General features: G+C 44.8%; 1 protein-coding gene across 1 annotated transcript in view; it reads right to left on the reverse strand.

The window, feature by feature from the left end:
- Positions 1–20847, reverse strand: part of NINJ2 (ninjurin 2) — a 77924-nt gene that overhangs the window by 11749 nt on the left and 45328 nt on the right. Inside the window, exon 2 of the mRNA XM_054016287.1 lies at positions 1833–2064. Within this exon, the coding sequence (XP_053872262.1) occupies positions 1833–2064 (232 nt within the window). The remainder of the gene's footprint in view (positions 1–1832; positions 2065–20847) is intronic.

Here is a 20847-nt window from a genome sequence, read left to right on the forward strand (position 1 = left end):
CAAAACTAAATTTTAGCTATTTTGGTTTCCATGCTCTAAATTTTCAAATTTTTAATATTGTTTTGAACATTAACATATTTAGTGTTATTTAATATCTGTCCTTCAATAGAATGGTTTTAACTATATAATAAATACTTATTAATGGATGAAATTCCAATTTAAATTATTAGTTTTTTTTTTTTTTAACTACTGGATGTGGATGCGGACTGGCTGCGTATAGTAACCAGGAAAGGGCAGGTAGTCACGCCTGTACATAAATAGGGGGTGGGGTTCTGGAGGGCAGTTAGGAGCAGGGGTCCCAGGAGGGGGCAGTCAGGGGACAGGGAGCAGAGGGGTTTAGATGGGCCGGGAGTTCTGGGAGGGGGGGCTGTCAGGGGTGGGGAGTGGTTGGATGGGGCGTGGGAGTCCCTGGTGTCTGTCTCGGGGTGGGGGTATGGATAAGGGTTGGGGCAGTCAGGGGACAGATAGGGGGGTAGGATCCTAGGGGGCCAATTAGGATGGGGGGAGGATCTCAGGAGGAGGCAGTCAGGGGACAGGTAGGGGATAGGGCCCTAGGGGGCTAGTTAGGATGGCGCTTCCCCTCCCAGGCTCCGGCTGCGCTGGGGAAGCGCCCGGCCGGGGGCAGGGTCTGGAGGTCTGGGGCTGCCCAGCAAACCGTGAAGCCAGTAGCGCTCGGGCAGCTCCGCTCTTCAGCTGCACAGAGCTGAGGTGTCTGGGGGGAGCAGCAGCAGCCGCTGCCGCGGGGGAATCCGCCTGCAGCTCCCCCCAGACACCTTAGCTGTGCAGCTGAAGAGCGGAGCTGCCCTAGCGCTACCGGCTTCACGGTTTGCCGGGCAGCCCCTAGACCTCCAGACCCTGCTGGGCACTTCCCCAGCGCAGCCGGAGCCCAGGAGGGGAAGTGCCCGGCCGGGGGTGCAGGGTCTAGAGGTCTGGGGGCTGCCTGGCAAACCGTGAAGCCAGTAGCGCTCGGACAGCTGTTTCGCAGCTGGGAGGGAGCAGGGGGAATGCCGGGCGCTCAGGGGAGGGGGCGGAGTTGTGGGCGGGGAAGGGGCGGGGCCAGGGGCCAGTGGGCCTCTTTTTTTAATGAGGAAATATGGTAACCCTATGTTAATTGCTGTCTACCCAAGCCAGGAGGCTTTGGCTAAAGACTGCTCATTGCTTTGCCCTGCCTAGAGGGCCAGATCTGCAGACTGTGTAAATTGTCTCTTGGACTAAAGAGTCCCTGTTACTCTGCCCTGACCAGAGGGCCAGAGCCCTAGTCTGCTAATTGACTGCTTGCTGTTTGATGTTGTGAGGCAGGGTAGCCTCCCTCTGAGTCTGACAGGGAGGAAGACCACAGAACCACTACAAACACAACAGCAAGGGGCCTCTGGGCACATGTCTAGGACCAGCTGAAACACTAGGGACCCCAGTTAGCTATTGTACACACAGCACAAGGACAGATTTGGGATCAATTAAATGAGGGTTGGATAGAACCGCAGGCTGAATCATCCTGTTAGGCCACAAGCCAGGGACAGTATGGAGGAGGGCAGAGTGCAAAGATGTGGTGCAGGTCACTCTGGGGAAGTGCAACATGAAGGGGTGCAGTGTGGGGAGATGGCAGAAACAATTCCCCATTCCTAGTACAGGGGTGCAGTGATGGGAAAGCAGAGGAGTGAAGGAGTGGTAAAGCTCGAGGCTAAGATGGAGAAGGAAGAAATGCATTTGCTGGTAGATTCTTTAATTTAAAGGAGAAATAATGTGGGTCTTTGCACCAGCCACCACATTCCTCCTTTCATGACCCCGAATGCTGCTGACAGTGGAGGCAAACAGAAGCTCAGAAGATATCTTACCAATGATGATAAGAAGAATTCCAATCACCACCTGGAAGAAGAGAGAGATGCTGATGAGCGATATCAGGGTGGCATAATACTGGAATGAAACCTCCTGCTCCAGCACCGCTTTGAGTTGTGTGACATTGGCCATGAACAGCGCCACATCCAGCATGCTTTCTGCCACACTCTTCTTAGTTGCATAGTGGTTGATGTTGATTGGATTGTCCCTCCTTGAGCCAGGATTCCCCGCCTGGGTAGAAGGGAGAGTGAGAATAAGATTCCTAAGCAGACTGGCCAGTCCATTCTGGCTTGAGTGTTAGCCCCACCAAGGGGGCAAATCTAGAAAGCTTTCAGAAGGCACATTCCATGAACCTGAAAGGCAGAAAATTTAAAACTATTAAAGGAAACCCTTCTTCCCGCCTCCCCCACCACCACAATTGGCCTGTGGATCTCATTGCCACAAGATAATTGTGGAGACCACAAATTTAGCAAGATTAAAAAAAGAATTGGACATTTGTATGATTAATAAGAATAGCCAGTGTTAGTCATATGGCTTAACAAAACCCAGGAGTTATGAAAGAAGGGATATTTAACCCTCATTCTTCAAGGCACAAAGCAACCTTACATTAATGGGGGATTAGGGAACAATATTCCCCCATGGACAAGGTACTCCAGGTCTGCCTACAGCAGGGTTCTTACACACCTTCCTCTGAAGCATCTGGTGCTGGCTGCTGTCAGAGACAGGATACCAGACTTGATGGACTATGGGTCTGATCCAGTCTGGCAATTCCTATGTTCCTACTCTTGAAACAATTACACTCCACTCATCCGAACTGTCAGCTGTTTTAAAACACAGACACACAAGGTCTGTAGATGTATGTCAGCCTCTGCAGGGAGCAGAAGAGACACGGAGTGATGGGTACACTTGTAAATATACCAGATACTAGCCAAGCTCAGTCAGAGAAACTGGGACTTGCAGTCTGTGAGCTGCAGCTTTGTAGTGGACATGAAGGCAGCTGTGGGATGACGCATTTTAGGGCTTTCTGGGCCACATTCGGCCTGCAGATTGCACCTTTGGCTACCCCGACTTAATAAAGAGCACAGAGGAGAAGAGCCAGCTACTACTACACCGAATCAGCACCTTCCTCTCCCTTGCCTTTGTCAGCCATCCTGACTGAATTCTGAGTTCTGCAGCTTGTTTAGACTCATTGCCCTGACGCAAATGGCCATTGGCCCGGGAGAGTGCGAGAGACAAGCAGGGGCGGAGAAGAAGATGATGATCTTTAATTAAATATTCACTGGGAGCATGGTGACATGGTAGCAAATCTCAATTGAAGGAAAGAGCCAAGATCTTGGCGGATCGGAATATATCAGCAGAACACCATAGCAGAGTAAAGGAAAGAGATAACTAGTTGAAATCTGTAGCCTGCTGGACTGCAGTTCTGGAAAACACAGGCTGTTTCTCACCCATATCCACCAGAGCCTTTAGAAAGCTGGAAAATCAGCCACCTCATGATTTTCTGACTACATGGCCTTTACTGAACTCCCCGTTTTGAGTTTACCACCTTATCTGAGCTTTTCCTCATAGGCTCTCCCATTAGCTGGCCCTTTAAGTCTATGGGAGAGAACCAGCTGCAGCCTGAAGGTGATCATTTAGCTCCCTGGGCTGTAGGCTGTTGATCCCTCTCTCCTGGCAGGAGAGTACTCTTGTGACACAATAGGATATGTCTGTATCAAATTATGAGCTCTTTTTGTAGAGATATTGACAGCTAGGCTAACCTTGTCTGAGGGCAACTTATCGTATTGTGTTCCAGCCAGCGGCCCAGCTCAGGAGAATTGTTTAACACCTCATTGAAGAACTACACTAAGAGCCATCGCACAGCAAGCTAGGGTCACGGATTTTGTTTGTCTCTCAATTATTGACCCACTCCCAGGAAGCAATGGTTTTTCTACATGAGCCCACATGGGGTGGGGACACAGACCTGACTGCTGGATCCGTAACTACACCATCTGTCCACATGGCTCAGAGACAGAGGCTCTATTTAAGAGCAGGGGTCTTCTGCTCTGTGCAGGCAGAGGGGGCCATATTGAAGTACTGGCAGGAGACATTGGGCAGGAGGGACTCCGTGCATGCTGAAACACTGCTGACCCTTAGACACAAAAGAAGGGGTGAGCTCAGACTAGTGGAGGGTGCATCTGAGAACTCTTATTATGTCTAATGTTCTGTAACTCTCAAGTGCTTTAAGATTAAAGACTGTTGTTAAGAAATTCGTTTGCTAAGCCTGTGTTCCTTGCTTTCAGTTTCCAGAGGGGTTACACTAGAAGCCCAGAGAGCCCACAGCCTAGGGGAGCTTTGGGGGAGCATGTGTAAATGAAAGGGGAACTCAGGAGAGACACTGCTTTCAAGTACTAAGGCAGCTAGACAGTGGCATCCCACGTCCAAGGAAAGGCGCCTGACAAGCGGTTGGAGCCCGGGGGGGGGGGAGGGGATGCCCTGGAGTCCCAGAGCTATAAAGAGTGACTAGACTCTACCTGTATCTAGCAACAGAGGGTCCTGTGGCACCTTTAAGACTAGCAGAAGTATTGGGAGCATAAGCTTTTGTGGGTGAATACCCACTTCGTCAGACACATGTAACCACTTCGTCAGAATGCCCACATTTGATGAAGTGGGCATTCACCCACGAAAGCTTATGCTCCAGTACATGTGTTAGTCTTAAAGGTGCCACAGGACCCGCTGTTGCTTTTTACAGATCCAGACTAACACGACTACCCCTCTGATACTTGATACCTGTATCTAGTTGAGCTGGAATCATGTGGGACCCAACGAGTGGGTCCACTCACAACAAATTGGTGGCCATACAGTGGGGTACTGAGCCAGAGTAAAGTATTTTGTTCCATTTATATGGTTTTCTCCTGTGGTTTTTTCCCCCCATTCTCAAGGAGGCAGCACAGCATCCCAGTGGGATAACACTAGGCACTGATAGCTTCTTTGTGTAATGATGAGTGAAGGATGTGAGAACAATGAAGCTAAGCAAACAAGACAGTGCTTCTGTCAAACAAGTGACTGGCACAAGTAGGCTTAGACATCTGTTCTCAGTCACTTACCCAGAGACAAATAAAGCAAATTGGTTGGGGATTTTTTTTCTTCAAATTAAAACATTTCCTTTTTTAATCTGGTGCTGAGCCCTTTAGCTTGAGTGAGAAATCATAGAAATGTAAGGCTGGAAGGGACCTCAAGACCAGCCCCCTGTGCTTACGCATGACCAAGTAAACCTAGAAGACCATCCCTGACAGGTTCTTGTCTAACCAGTTCTTAAAAATCTCAAATGACAGGGATTCCACAACCTCCCTTGGATCCCAGTGCCTAACTATCCTTACAGTTAGAAAGTTTTTTAATATCTTACCTAAAACACCCTGACTACAGATTAAGCCAGTTACTTCTTGTTCTACCTTCAATGGACAAGGAGAACAATTGATCACTGTCCTCTTTATAACAGCCCTTAACATATTTGAAGACTGTTATCACGTTTTTCCTTACTCTTTTCCCCAAGACTAAACATGGCCAGTTTTTGTAACTTTTCCTTGTAAGTCAGGTTTTCTAAATTTATTGTTTTTATTGCTCTCCACTAGACTTTCTCCAGTTTGTCCACATCTTTCTTAAAGTATGGCATCCAGAACTGGACACGGTACTCCAGCTGAGACCCACCAGTGCCGAGTAGAGCAGACAATTACTTCCTGGGTCTTACATACGACACTCCTATTAATACGTCCGAGAACGATTTTAACGTTTTTTGCAATGGCATCGCATTATTGACTCGTATTCAATTTGTGATTCACCATAACCCCCAGATCCTTTTTAACAGCACTACTGTGTAGACACTTATGCCCCATTTTGTATTTGTGCATTTGATTTTTTTCTTTCTACATGTTTCATGTTGCACTTGTCTGTATTGAATTCATCTTGTTTATTTCAGACCAGTCCTCCAATTTGTCAAGGTGTAACCGTGCCTTTGGGGGGGTCACAACTGAGAATACCAAATTCAGGACAAAATAGGGCAGATACACCCCAAAACTGGAGATTATTCACCCATGAGATATACCATGCCAGCAACAAAAGTAAACTTCTATTTCACCACACTGGCTAATAAAAAGTCAGAAAAGCAGTTTCCTTAGGCATTCCAGTCCTTGTATCACCACCAAAAACATTGGATTTAAAGATGAGTGGTTCTTTAAAACCAGTCTCATCAATCAAAATGTTTTAATCTGGTGCTGAGCCCTTTAGCTTGAGTGAGAAATCATAGAAATGTAAGGCTGGAAGGGACCAGCCACACGCACAGGTCACTATATATCTCAGATCTTACCCAAAAATCACACTGTTGCCAATCCTTTAATAGCTAAAGGTTTATTTATAAAAAGAAAAAAGAAAGATGAGAGTTAAAGTTGGTTAAAGGAATCAAATACATACAATAATTGCAAAGTTCTTGGATCAGGTTTGTAGCAGTGATGGAATAAACTGCAGGCTTAAGTCAAGTCTCTGGTTGCTTCCAAATCATTGGAAGGTCCTCAATCCCGTGGGTAGAATGTTCCTATTAGTATAAGTCGATAGTCCAGAGGTTTGAGCAGGAAAGAGGCAAAATGGAGGTGTTTCCATGGCCTTTATAGCTTTTGCCATGTAGAGGGAAACCCATTGTTTCAAACAAAGCCCTCAGCACAGCTAGTGAAAAATCACAGGAGACAAGATGGTGTTTGGAGTCATATGGGCAAGTCACATGTCCATGCACAATTTTGCTTAGTCATAGCAGGAAGCCATTACCTATACTTCAGATGGAACGTCCACAGGAAAGTCCATTTAGTGTAGATGGGCATCTCCCATGGTCAATTATGAGTTAAGTGTCCCTTGATGAGCCACTTAATTTGAATAGTCCCTTCAAGATGGGTTCACTAACTACCTTGTGGGTGTTACTGCAGGAACAAACATTTGAAATCCAGGTATAGAGCCAATACTCATAGCTTCAAGTACAAAAATGATACATGCATACAAATAGCATAATCATATTCAGCAAATCATACCATTTCCATAGACACCTTACTTTACAACCTTTGTACAAGATTTGTTGCAAATATATAACAATGGTTGAAACAATGATCTACATGGTCATATTTTATAGATAAAGTCACACAATGCCACTTAAATTCTAATCCTATCTTCCAAAGTGCTTGCAACCCCTCCCAACTTGGTGTCATTCACAAACTTTATAAGCATACTCTCCACTCCATTATCCAAATCGTTAATTAAAATAATGCTTGGTATCAGACCCAGGACAGACCCCCACAGGACCTCACTAGATAATGTCCAGTTTGACAGTGGACCATTACTCTTTGAATATGGTCTTTCAACCAATTTTCCACCCTCCCAGTAATTTCATCTAGACACATTTCCCTAGTTTGCTTATGAGACTGTTATGTGGGACTGTGCCAAAAGCCTTTCTAAAATAAAGATATTTAACGGCTACTGTTCCCCTATCCACTAGGCCAGTAACCCTATCAAAGAAGGAAATTAGGTTGGTTTGAAATGATATATTCTTGATACATCCATGTTGGCTATTCGTTATAACCCTATTATCTTTTAGGTGCTTCCAAATTGATTGTTTAATAATTAGTTCCAGTATCTTTCCAGGTATTGAAGTTAGGTTGATGGGTCTATAGTTCCCTGGGTCCTCTTTCATCCCCCTTTTTAAATGGATGTGATTAACATGGTGCAGTATGAAAAGGTGATGAGCTGTATGTGTTTGGAATGGGCATAAAATACAAACAAGCAACTTTTTTCTCTCTCACTGGGACCAAAGACAGGGCTACATCTCTGATGGGTGCACACACTCACTCAGTTCCAAAAGTCTGGCTTGTCCAATCAGTGCTTCCTCTTCTGGGTCTGTGGCATTGTTTACTGAGGTTCTTTTAGCCCTTGCTTAGCTCTTGTTACTGCAGTGTAACCAAAATGTTCACACTTGCATGCCAAAAGTTAGGCACTGATGGCTATCTTCAGGCAACTAAATAAATGACCTGATTGTTCAGAGGTGCTGAGCACCTCGAGCTCCCATTGACTTCAGCTGAGTTGCAGAAATTCAGTGCATTCAGATTTTGGCCTTTATAGAGGATTCTTCCCATTACAATAGTAATACCAAACTTTCCTAGAAACATTTGGAAGCAAGGTTACATTTGCTCCCAGGATAAAGACAGCCCTGGAGTGACTTCAAGGTTGTCCCTTTACTCTGGGATTGCTGACAATATGAGCCTTATCAGAGCCAGCAGCCCCCTGAGATAAAGCAAAGCCAAGTACACACAAGAGGGTTCATTGATGTATTTTAGATGTTGACTGGAAAGAACTGAGCCCTTGTCCCATCTTGAAATTATTCACTCTCCTGTAGCGTAGGGAACTCCACTTTTCTCCCTCCATGTTGTCAGGGAAGAGAATTCACTATAGTGCAATCAGACACCAGGCGCTGTCCTGAAGCTGGGCTGTATGTAATAATGTATAGCAATGACCAGTCTGAGGCAAACCTCAACTGAAAATGCATCACAAAGATGGACAAGTATAATTATCCTTCTTTTACAGACAGGGAAACTGAGCCACAGAGAAGTAAAGTTGTAGAGTTTAATGGTAGAGGGGAACACCAGATCATGTAGTCTGACTTCCTGTATATCACAGGCCACCAGAGACTTGCCAAACCTCATAGAACAAGTTGAGCTGGAGAGAGAACCCAGGTCCCCTGAGTCCCAGTTCTATTTGTTGAATATTAAGCAAACCTCTTGCCCATGACACTACTATCCTTAGTGTAAAACTCGCTGTGATCTTGGACAAATTCCCTTTATTTTCCCTTTCTTGTAAATATGATACAATGATATTATTTATTAAAGTGATAGACTTGGGTTGCTTGGGTCCAATGTTTAGGTTTTGTGTAAAAAAAAAAGGTTTTACAAAACCTCATTCTTTCATTTAAAACAAATGCATTTTAAAATGTAGGTTTGATTAACGTCTTTTTATTGATGGTGTTAGAAATGAGAGTAGGGAAATGGGGGTGGGTGGGTTTAAGTTATGATTTTTTTAGTTGAGCATGTGTGTACTGTAGCAAACTATGAAGTAGCAGTGACAGTATATTCTCAATATGGCCACAAGAGGGAGCACCAAACTGCCTTTGCTTACTACTGTACTGAGTCACATAGGCAAACTCCATTGCAAGAAAGGCTAGTAGAAAAATGTCTATTGAAACTGTTTTTCAAAGGAAAATGAGGGTTTTGATTAAACAAATTTTTTTTGTAAAAAATATCTGCTTTTCATGAAGACTTAATTTTTTTGTCAAAATATTTTGGCCAAAAACTTTCTCGTTTTCAGTCAAAAACTTGAAAATGTACATAGAAAATTTCAGCAGAAGCAAAAGTTTTCTTTGTTGAAAATTTCCATGAGAAGGAACACTTTTTTCGGACCAGCTATTATTGCAAGTCTGTTTTTTATTACACTCGTGAGGAGAGACTAAAAGAGACACTGGAACAGCATGAGACAGAAAAAGAAAGATGTGAATGATAATCTTCTTCACGAGAGTTTGCCGGCAGAGAGAGTGTCTAGGGAGACACTATATTATTGAGCATCAGTTCCAAAGGAGCTGCTGTGGAATGCCAAATAAACCACACAGAGAGAAAGAGAGAGAGAGGTAATGCGCACACAGGGAAAGAAGTAGAGACATGCATTTCACTCATAGATCCTGGCAGATAAACATCTAAATTCAGATGAACACATATCAGCAAACATATGAAAAATGCATAGAGAACATCACACACACAAATATTTGGCACTTCCATAGCATTTTGCTGCTGACAATTTAAAAGTATTTTGTAAACACTTATTGACCAAGCTAAAAAAATAATAATAACCTTGAAACATACGAAAGTATCCTTATCTCCATTTTACAAAAATGAAGAAATTGATGCAGGGATTAAAGGCCACATTTTCAAATACCCCCTCTATTTTTAGGTGCCCTATTTTAGACACTTATGACCTGATTTTCAGAGATGCTTACCACCTGCAGCTCCAGACCATTTCATCTGGTGTTGGGGGTATACTATTCAGTGAATATCGACTCCAAAGTGAGTCAAGTTTGGGTACTGAGAATAAGAAGCCACTTTAAAAAATGTTGACCTGAATAACATGCCTAAATACGCACAGGGTCTGTGATAGTACTGGGAACAAAATCTGGATACACCTGATTCCCCCCCTCTACTCTAGCCAGTAGACTATGCTCCCCCCAATCCATTTTCTAACCACTAAACCGTGTTCCTCTCTGTGACGGGATAGTCTGTCTCCTTAAGAATAGTGGGGCATAGCAGTTAGCCCACCCTGTCCTGTGGTGTGGCCCTTTAAGATTTTGTGGAGTCTGATATATAAAAGGACCTAGGAGATATCAAATAAGACAAGATAGAGGTAATATCTTTATTGGATCAACTTCTGCTGGCAGATGAGACAAGCTTTCGAGCTACACAGAGCTCTTGTTCAGATACAGAAAAATGGAAAAAGACAAAAATAGTTATTGGTAGAGAGGAAGCAGTCATGGGAATAAATAGTGTTTGGAAGGAAATCCCATTACTGTTTCTTTAAGGGCTGGGGACCAGAAGCCTTGCAGAAATGAACTGGGCAAGGTTCCCTTCTCTCTCAGCCAGTTGGGATGAGCCTTGGGAAAGGGCGCTGCATATATGCTGCCTCTTCCCTTGTAACAGAAAGAGGTCTGCCTGGTAAACCCTCTGAGCCTGAGGACTAATTGGAAAAGAGAGGCCAGCTGAAGGAGAAGCTAGGTAAGGCCCTACAGCTGGCTTAATTTACAACTTCAGCTCCAGGAAAGAAAGCTGGTGGACTTTTGCCTTAGGGAGAAAGAGAGGGATTGGCTGAATTACAACTCCAGCTCCAGGAGGAGAGTTGATGGGGGACTCCTGTCTTAATGAGGGATACCAGAAGGACTGTTTGAAATACTGTCCAGCTGTTGCCAGAGAGGACACAGCACTGCTGGGAACTGCTTTGAGGAAGCTCCTGAGTAACTGGTTGGGGGAAAAGTGCAGATGAGCCACAAATACCAGGTTGGGAATAGGGGAGTTACCAGACCTGTAGAAGATGCTGACAAACAGGAAAAAGGTAGGAGCAGTGGAGAGAAGTGATGAGGGATTGAAGGATCAGCCCTTGGCTGCCTTTGGAACCCAGAGGAGTGGGCGGGCAGTCGGGCCTGGTTCCCCCTACCTCTCCTCCAGACCAAGAGGAAAAGGAAGTACAGGACAAAGGCCAAGAATGATGAGTCCCAGCTGGGGACCAAGGACCTGGCATGCAGGCCTTTAGACTCTGAGTTTTCCTATTTTGGACTTTCCTGTTAACTAGAAAGGGATGGGACAGTGAGGTGACAGGGCTGGAGGGCTAAGCTATGGAAGCTCCACTGTTGCAGAACAGGAGCATGGACAAAGTGGTGCTAAAGTAACCACTACCATGCCATGGCCTGATACAAACAGATGCTCTGGAGGTGAACATGCTCTGTGACAGCCCCCTCATCAAAGAAATATATGCCAGCATACTTGTGCTGGGACATGGACAGATATGTAGAAAGAGTGACATGCATGGTCCTGGATTATTAGGCATATACAAGGGCATGTACATACAGAGCAGTATGGACAATGATTAAAATGTGTAGATTATAATTCCCTTTAGGTAGGGATTGTACAAAACCCAGAGATAGGCACAAAACAAACATATTGGCAGTGTTCAGCAGATAAAAGTAATAATAAACCCTGCAATGCAGGCTACGAGCAAAAGGTGAATTGAGTCTTCAGGGCCCATTCCCTCCTTTGCCTCTCTGCTGAGGCTTCCAGCAAGGAGGTCAATTGTAGTGGTTGGTTTTTGTAATATGACCACCTGTTCTGCTCACTAGGGGTCTGATCCAAAGCCCATTGACGTCAATGGAAACACTCCCATTGACTTCAGTGGGCATTGGATCAGGCCCAGGAATCAGGACAGAGATACCTTTTTGGTATGTAAAGCCCCTGGAGGGTCTTAATCACGAACTCCCTCTCAGAGAGTTCATGTATCCCAGTGATGACAAGAGCTGCAGCCGTCCTGGAGTCCTGCAGCACCTAAATGTGAAGGAGTGGTCTTAGTAACCAGACGCTTAAAAGAGAATTCTGAAACCAGAAAGGAACTTTCCAGCAAGCTGATAGCAGCCTGAGGGGTTAGAGCCAGCTCCTCTTCTGGAATGGAAGGTCAGGCAAGTGGCCAGCTGAGATGCCTATTTTTCTACTAAACCCTGTTCAGTTTGTCTCATGCTCAAACCCCTTTAATTTGTCTTATTCACCTGTTATGTCCTGTCTGGCACTTAGACTGCAAACTCTCTGGGACAGGGAATGCCGTCTTCCTCTCTGTTCCGCACCTAGCACAATAGGCCCTCCTCCTTGATTGGAGTTCCTAAGTACTACTGTAATATTTAAAAATGGGTCAAATTCTCAGCCAGTGTGCCAGACGGGTGAAATCGATGGAGCCTCCTTGATTTATACCAGCTGAGTCTGCCCAATAGCTCATCTGATTATCTCTTACTGTACTGAAGATATCCAGGAACAGAAGATTAAAATGGAAACCTAACACCACACAAAGATAAGGAATTTAGCCTTGAAAATCTTCAGGGTAATGTCTGGAAAGGAATATTTAAACCCAGGCTGTCTCCTGGCTGTGGCTCCCAGAAGGGACCTCTGACTAGTTGGAACTCAGAAGAGCGGCCTGGGTGAGTAATGAAGTAACATAGCTGCACGTAGACTCTCACTCCTCCTCTTGCCCTTGCCCTCCGGCTGACACTGCAACAGGATTCCACTTCCCAGCTGTCTGGCTGGGTGCTCACAGCCTGCAGAGACCTGCTTGTTGGATCAAATGTGTGCTCTGCCTCTCTCCCAACTCCTCTTGTCTTTTTGTCTCAGTATCTGGCTTGCCCCGTCAGCTTCCCTTTCTCTCCTTGATCTAGCATCACCTTCCTTTGCTTGCTTCCTCACTCCCCCTTTTCTCTTTCACCTCTCCTTCCATTGAGTTCTACCTTTCTCTTGTGCAGATCCATCCCCCGTTTCTTTTCCCCTGCCTCATGTCCATAGGTGCTCCTTCTTTCTTCCTCACACATAATGGCACTCTGCACTGCTGTGTTAGGATGTTCTCAGATTCATTCAAATCTCAGCTGCCATTATGGCTTTCTGTGCTACAGAGCAACATAAATAATGTATCACTTAAATAACTGTCCTATCAAATAAATAAATAAATATCCATATATCCATCCTCCTAGTTAAGTGTATTTACGATACTGAATTGAAGATGTCCAGGAATCAACTGGCAGGCAGCGGGATTGAGCTGCTATTAGAAGAAAGAGAACTTTCCTTCCTAGGTTGTCAGGATGCTTTGAGGGGGGTGCTGGTGGGGGAGCCTATTTCCATAATTCAGAGGAATTAATGAACTTGAAATCCAAGACCAGCATGGCCCCAGCAATCACCACTTGCTGATGGGGGAGGGGGGGCTGGTTGATGAACAGAAGTAGTTGCATGGAGGAGGAACCCCTTTTAATATGCGGAACACTGGGAGTGCACTGAAAAGGATTAGCTAGAAGCTGGAACAACTATTAAAGCCAGGATGTACAGGCTAGACACTCCAGTAACTCCTGTTTAGCACCCGAGGTAGATTGATCCTAGTGCTTGAGAAAGCAAGTAGAAACTAAAACCAGCCATCCAGCTTTGCATGAGAAATTTAAAAGTAGGTTCGCAGAGAAAATAAGCCTATACAACAATGAAGAGCAGCCGGGAGGCACAACAGTAACTATTGCATTGTGCTTACGAAGCTAAAAATGTAAAGATGAATAAATCCCCAGGCCTGAATAGCTTATGTTCTGAAATATTCAGAAAAGCTGGGCCTGGGCTGCATAGATTGAAGACAGAATCAAAGGTAAAGTGTGTTCATGCCCATCATTTTAGTTACACCCACTGGCTATTGTCTGTCTATCTGAAGTTTGGTTCCCCAAATCTGAAAGAAGGTGACTGCTGCTTGGGGTCAGATCTATTTCTGATATTGAGAGAACACTGAGCTTCTGGTGGCTACTTCATTAGTTTGCTAAGCTATATTGAGACAACATGCTGGATAGTACTGGGCTTCAAGTCAAGAGGTCTGGGTTTATTCTTGTCTCTGTCACTTACTTGCTGTGGGACCTTGGACACGTCAATTTACTGCTCTGTGCCTCAGTTTCCCTACTTGTCAAATGAAGTTAATGGGAATGACTCACCTTTTGTGAAGCCCTGTGAAATGTATGGCTAAGAAGTGCCAAGTATTACTTCTATGTACTACATAATGGACCAAACAATCTCTGACTTAAGTGCATTGAAGTCAGGGAAGTTACACAGGTGATTGATTTAGTCCTATGGATAAAAGGATCTTTGGATCTAAAAGGCCAGATCTACTCACTTCAGTGGAGCTATATCAACTTACACCCGCTGAGAAGCTGGCCCTGTGTCATTTAAAAGCAAAAAACAGGTGCTGTTGCCCATCTAGACTTTAATAAACCCTTGAACAATATACAAATGGCTGGTGTGGGGGTGGGATTGTCTTGGGCTTTTTGTTAGACATTGAATAAAGACAGCAAACTGGTTAAATGGGCAGGTAATTATAATTATCAATGAGTGGTAGTATAGGGAAGCCCACAGTGGTCTGCTTCTTTTCAGTGTGGTATTTAATAAGTTGTGCCTGCAGAGTGGCAGAAAAAAATGGAAATGTTATTTGCTTAAACAACAGAATGGATTGTTTTTGGGAAGAGAGATTTAAACACATTAGGGGAGTGGTCTAGCAAATGTCTACCACATTTATGTGAGAAAATGCACAGGGCTGCACAGCAATGACTTTTCAACTAAGTTAGTATTAAAGCCTTCCATTAAACCCGCCTGTTTGAGGGGCTGTCTCTGTTTCTAGATGTTCTGCTGTAGCAATAGTTATTGAAACTGTCTTGTCAAGACTGGAACTGCTGATCTCTCCATAAGGTAGTCTGGAAAGGACAAGAAACACCATGCTTAGCAGGAGGCACAATTCTCCAGTGTGTCCACGTGAACACCTCCAGCTACCCCAGAGTACATCTGAAACATCCTTCTGAGCAAGGCTCAAGACTTTGCTTGGTTTTGTCCTTACATTGCTGAGTTTATGTCGCTTTTTGTGGGGTCAGCTTATTGCACTTATGGGTACGTTCAGTTTATTGTCTGAGCTAGGGTACTGCACCTATTCTGGGATTTATTTTGGCAAGCTGCCCATTTATTAATTACATTTTTAGTGGGTTGTTTGTGTGTGTGTGTGTGTTTGTTTTTTGTATGAGTGGAAGGTTGGCCTTGAGGTTAAGGCATTGGACTGAGACTGGAGAAATCTGGGATATATTGGGAACTATCATACAATTCCTGCACGACATCAGGCAAGTCACTTCAACTCTGCACATCAGCCCCTCATCTGTAAAAGGGGATAATATTACTTTTGTTTATTTTGTCCATCTAAATCAAGAGCTTTTTCAGGGCAGGGAATGCTGTACATACATAAAGTAGGAGATATCTTGCAGAGCAGGGGCCTGGTCTCAGTTGTAGCCTTAGATAATAAGGTGCAGATGAGATTGGAGGAATAGGCTTCTAAAAGTTTTCCTTTCCTGTTAATAAGGATTACTACTTTACCCACACACAGCACTCATCATCCAAGGAGCTCAAAGCCTTTCCCATGTGACCATTATCCCCTCTTCTGCAGATGAGGAAACAAAGGAGCAGAGAGGTACGGTGACAGATTATGGCAACTGGGAGTAGAACCCCAGTCTCCTGCCTCCCAGTCCTTGGCTATCAGCACTGTTCCCACCCTTGGAGAAAGCAACTTGCCCAGCAATAAGATGTGAGATGGCCCCCAGCAATGAAAAGTAAGTACGATTTTTATGTTTTTATTAACATAGCTGAGCGCTACTAATACATAAATTAGGAGATCAGACATTTATCAGCTACACTTAGGACATTGATACTTTAAGGTCTGTCCCTAAGCTTTTTCACTGAATAGAGAGTCATTCATTTAAATTCCATTTCTCTTTTTTGTGCTAGTGGACCAAGCAATTGTTTGGAAGCATATTGTTTAGGTGCTGCAAAGCAGGTCAGTTGACGACAAGGTTGTATCAAATAGAGTATTTGAAACCAAAGATGGGAAAATATTATTCCATTGGGCAAGGCTTTGGTGAGATTTACATCCAGTTACAGGTATCTTGGGTGCAATCCTGGTCCCCTGAAGTCAATGGGAGTTTTGTAATTGAGGTCAGTGGGTGCAGGATTGGCTCTCAGGTTGGTCACATTCTGGACAAACTGTGAGGGGGTGATTGAGGTTGGAACTGAGGTGGCACAGCTAGGTGGCAAGGAGGGCCAGGGCTGGGCAGGGTTGAGGTTGTAGTTGCTATCTTTACTCATATAATGCCTAGAGAAAACCACTGAGATTGGGACCCCATTGTGCTAGACCAGTGGTTTTCAACCTCCCCCCCCCCCCCCCCCAATTGCAGACCCCTAAAAAAAGTCAAATGGTGGTGCGGATCCCTTTTGAAATCTTACACATATTCTGTGGGCCCCCTGGGGTCTGCAGACCACAGGTTGAATACCACTGTGCTAGACCCTGTAAGAGAGAGTCCCTGCCTTGAAATGTACTCAATGATTTTTTTGCCTCTGTCTTCACGCACAATGTCAGCTCCCAGATTGCTGCACTGGGCAGTACAGCATGGGGAGAAGGTGACCAACCCTCTGTGGAGAAAGAAGTGGTTCGGGACTATTTAGAAAAACTGGATGTGCACAAGTCCATGGGTCCGGATGCGCTGCATCTGAGGGTGCTAAAGGAGTTGGCGGGTGAGATTGCAGAGCCATTAGCCATTATTTTTGAAAACTCATGGCGATCGGGGGAGGTCCCAGATGACTGGAAAAAGGCTAATGTAGTGCCCATCTTTAAAAAAGGGAAGAAGGAGGATCCGGGGAACTACAGGCCAGTCAGCCTCACCTCAGTCCCTGGAAAAATCATGGAGCAGGTCCTCAAGGAATCAATTATGAAACATTTAGAAGAGAGGAAAGTGATCAGGAACAGTCAGTATGGATTCACGAAGGGGAAGTCGTGCCTGACTAACCTAATTGCCTTCTATGATGAGATAACTGGCTCCGTGGATGAGGGGAAAGCAGTGGATGTGTTATTCCTTGACTTTAGCAAAGCTTTTGATACGGTCTCCCACAGTATTCTTGCCGCCAAGTTAAAGAAGTATGGGCTGGATGAATGGACTGTAAGGTGGATAGAAAGCTGGCTAGATCGTCGGGCTCAACGGGTAGTGATCAATGGCTCCATGTCTAGTTGGCAGCCGGTTTCAAGCGGAGTGCCCCAAGGGTCAGTCCTGGGGCCGGTTTTGTTTAATATCTTTATTAATGATCTGGAGGATGGTGTGGACTGCACTCTCAACAAGTTTGCAGATGACACTAAACTAGGAGGCGTGGTAGATACACTAGAGGGTAGGGATCGGATACAGAGGGACCTAGACAAATTAGAGGATTGGGCCAAAAAAAACCTGATGAGGTTCAACAAGGACAAGTGTAGAGTCCTGCACTTAGGACGGAAGAATCCTATGCACCGCTACAGACTAGGGACCGAATGGCTAGGTAGCAGTTCTGCAGAAAAGGACCTAGGGGTCACAGTGGACGAGAAGCTGGATATGAGTCAACAGTGTGCTCTTGTTGCCAAGAAGGCTAACGGCATTTTGGGCTGTATAAGTAGGGGCATTGCCAGCAGATCGAGGGACGTGATCGTTCCCCTTTATTCAACATTGGTGAGGCCTCATCTGGAATACTGTGTCCAGTTTTGGGCCCCACACTACAAGAAGGATGTGGAAAAATTGGAAAGAGTCCAGCGGAGGGCAACAAAAATGATTAGGGGTCTGGAGCACATGACTTATGAGGAGAGGCTGAGGGAACTGGGATTGTTTAGTCTCCAGAAGAGAAGAATGAGGGGGGATTTGATAGCAGCCTTCAACTACCTGAAGGGGGGTTCCAAAGAGGATGGAGCTCGGCTGTTCTCAGTGGTGGCAGATGACAGAACAAGGAGCAATGGTCTCAAGTTGCAGTGGGGGAGGTCCAGGTTGGATATCAGGAAAAACTATTTCACTAGGAGGGTGGTGAAACACTGGAATGCGTTACCTAGGGAGGTGGTGGAGTCTCCTTCCTTGGAGGTTTTTAAGGCCCGGCTTGACAAAGCCCTGGCTGGGATGATTTAGCTGGGAATTGGTCCTGCTTTGAGCAGGGGGTTGGACTAGATGACCTCTTGAGGTCCCTTCCAACTCTGATATTCTGTGAAGAGCTCAGAGTCTAAATACACAAGACCAACGAAGACATAGGGAAAGGATTATATTCCCAATCCTCAAATGTGGATCTGAGGCACAGACTTGCCTGAGGTCACATGGGAAGTGTCAATGGTAGAGCTGGGAACTGAATACAGAATCTGAACAAGCTTTCTCTGAAACATACAGCTTTGCCTCACTTCCTTTAATCATCATCCTGAGTCCTAGTCCAGTTCCTTCAGCCCTTTCTCTCCAGCTTTCCCTTTTCTCTGCATGCTTAATCCTCCATGACACAGGGTCTTCTGGGCAGAGATATTGTACTAGGGATGAGAGATCCCCGATGAAATGCTGAGGTTTGCCCTGGAATTCAGCTGTTCAGAGAACTTACATTTCTGAACCAACTGGAAAATCCAGGTAATACCATCCCCCTTCTCTGAACTCTCACCCTGAATTGCAATGCAAGATCGCTGCAGCAGGATTACCAGGATACACTCATGCTGGTTCCTAGATTAGACTGCTCAATCAGCAGACACCTGTCATAACCAGGATGTGGATGGTCATCCCTAGTGGTCAGAGCAGGAGTCAGGTACTGGGAGTCCAGGGTAGGCCAAACTGAGGCAGGGTCAGAAGCCAGACTTTAGGGTCTCCCATGAGCAGGGTCTGGAACAGACACAGGCAGGAAGTCTGTGTTGCTACTCTGACAGCTCCCCTTTATGGCTTCCCTGTATATATACTGGTATCGGCCAATCAGGGAGGTGTCTGAGGCCGCCACTCTGATCCTGCTGGGCAGTACTTCCTGTAGCACCCAGTTACAAAGGGTGCTCCCACTGGAGCCTAGCCTAACCCTCTTTTGGCAAGGCAGAGGCATCGGTGGCCCTGAACCCCCATGGTTCCAGCCCTGTAGGTTCTAACAATCTATCAGGAGGTTAGCCCTGTTGAACAGGATGGGGAGAGAAATGATTTTTCATGTTGAAATATTTTCCTTCCCACCCAGACAGAGAACCTAAATAATAGCACCCAGGGGCCTTGGATCAAAGTTCTGCAGCTGCCCTAGCTTAGCTCTCCTTCCCAGAGAGTGAACATTTCCACCCACAGAGAACAATTACACTCAAGCAGGTTCTTACTGTTCCACAAGAGGGCAGCAGGGCACAGAAACCTAGCAACACAATTTACCTGTTCACACCGTGAGCCCTTCGCTTGTCACCAATAACAGAATATTTCATTGCAGTTTCTTAACTTCTATCCGTCTGCTTGTCCATGGGGAAAACTTGAGCTGAGCACAACTGAATATCAGGTTTCTTCTATGTGGGTTTTAAACTTCAGGCATCTAAGTTGGAAATATTTTATTCCAGTGTTCAATAGTCACCTGTGAATACTTATATTTTAAGTTGGGATTGTACACTTCTTTATGATGAATAGTGAAGGCCAGGAAAGTGGGTTTTTTTTTAAGGGGTGGGGGTGCGGGTAGGGGTGTTCTGCTTGTTTTTCCTTAACATTAGAAATGTCAAGTTTGGTCTTCTCTGGTTTTGCTGGTGGATTTCTTGTGTGGGTTGTAGAGTAGCTGGTGTTTAGAATATGGCACACAGAGCACGTCTGCTTCCAGTCTCCACCCTGCCCTGATGACAATGGGGAAGCCAAATGTAGAAAACTGAGGGAACTAATATGAGACTCTATATAATGAACACTATGATCAAGGATAGTTTACATACATGATGAACTGAAGCGGTGTCTGCATCAGAATGGAAATGGCTACTGAGCAGGAATGTTTTATTTCTGAAAAATTATGCAAGACTAAGACTGACACCTAGCAAAGCAGGCTAGGTGATTTAGCCACACAACTCCTATTGAAATAATGGAAGTTGCGTGACTAAATCACTTGGCTGGCTTTGACTATCGTAACCTAAATTCAGACATCTTAAATAGTAACCCATCAATGTAGTTCTGACCATATTGACTGTGCAATGGCTAGAATAGTGAGCAAAATGCCAGCACAAGTAAGTTCTCAGGATCAGATGATCTAATATTACATTGATAAACAACATTTGTGTTCTTTTAGTCAAAATTAGATTAAAAAATTAAATTTAGACTGGCCAAGAGTTAACCAAATCATTGAAACACAGAGGAAGTGGGTACTAAATATGACTTATGTTCAAATCAATGATGGTTAAAGAACGTGGTACTAAATTGTTTTTCAAGGAAAGTCAGTTAAAATTTCTGCAAACTAGGCCAGTGCCTTACTCACTGAGTGATGCTGGGAATCAGCAACTAAAAGTACTAGCTAGAAAAGGAAGGAATAGCTTCTGAATTTTTTTCCTGATTAGTGGGCTTCATCTATTGTGTATGTATCTAAAACAGGGTGGAATGAAAATTTTGTGAGGAACATTTGGTGACAATCGTAACACTTTCTAGAAGAGGATGGGTATTTGTCCCTGTCTAGAGGCTGGCTCACATGAGGTTTGTGTATTTTTTCCAGCTTAGTCTTTTTCTCAAGTGATAGAAGTTCCTGGGTAGGTCCCAGGTACAAACTTCACTGTCAGATCAAGCAGGATCAGTTAAAACATTTGATCCTTTATGGATCTAGACTTGGCAAGCTGGTCAATTGAAGGGTCAAGGAATGTCCACTGACTAGTGAG

This window comes from Malaclemys terrapin, chromosome 1 (genome assembly GCF_027887155.1).
Source record: "Malaclemys terrapin pileata isolate rMalTer1 chromosome 1, rMalTer1.hap1, whole genome shotgun sequence".
NCBI lineage: Eukaryota > Metazoa > Chordata > Testudines > Emydidae > Malaclemys > Malaclemys terrapin.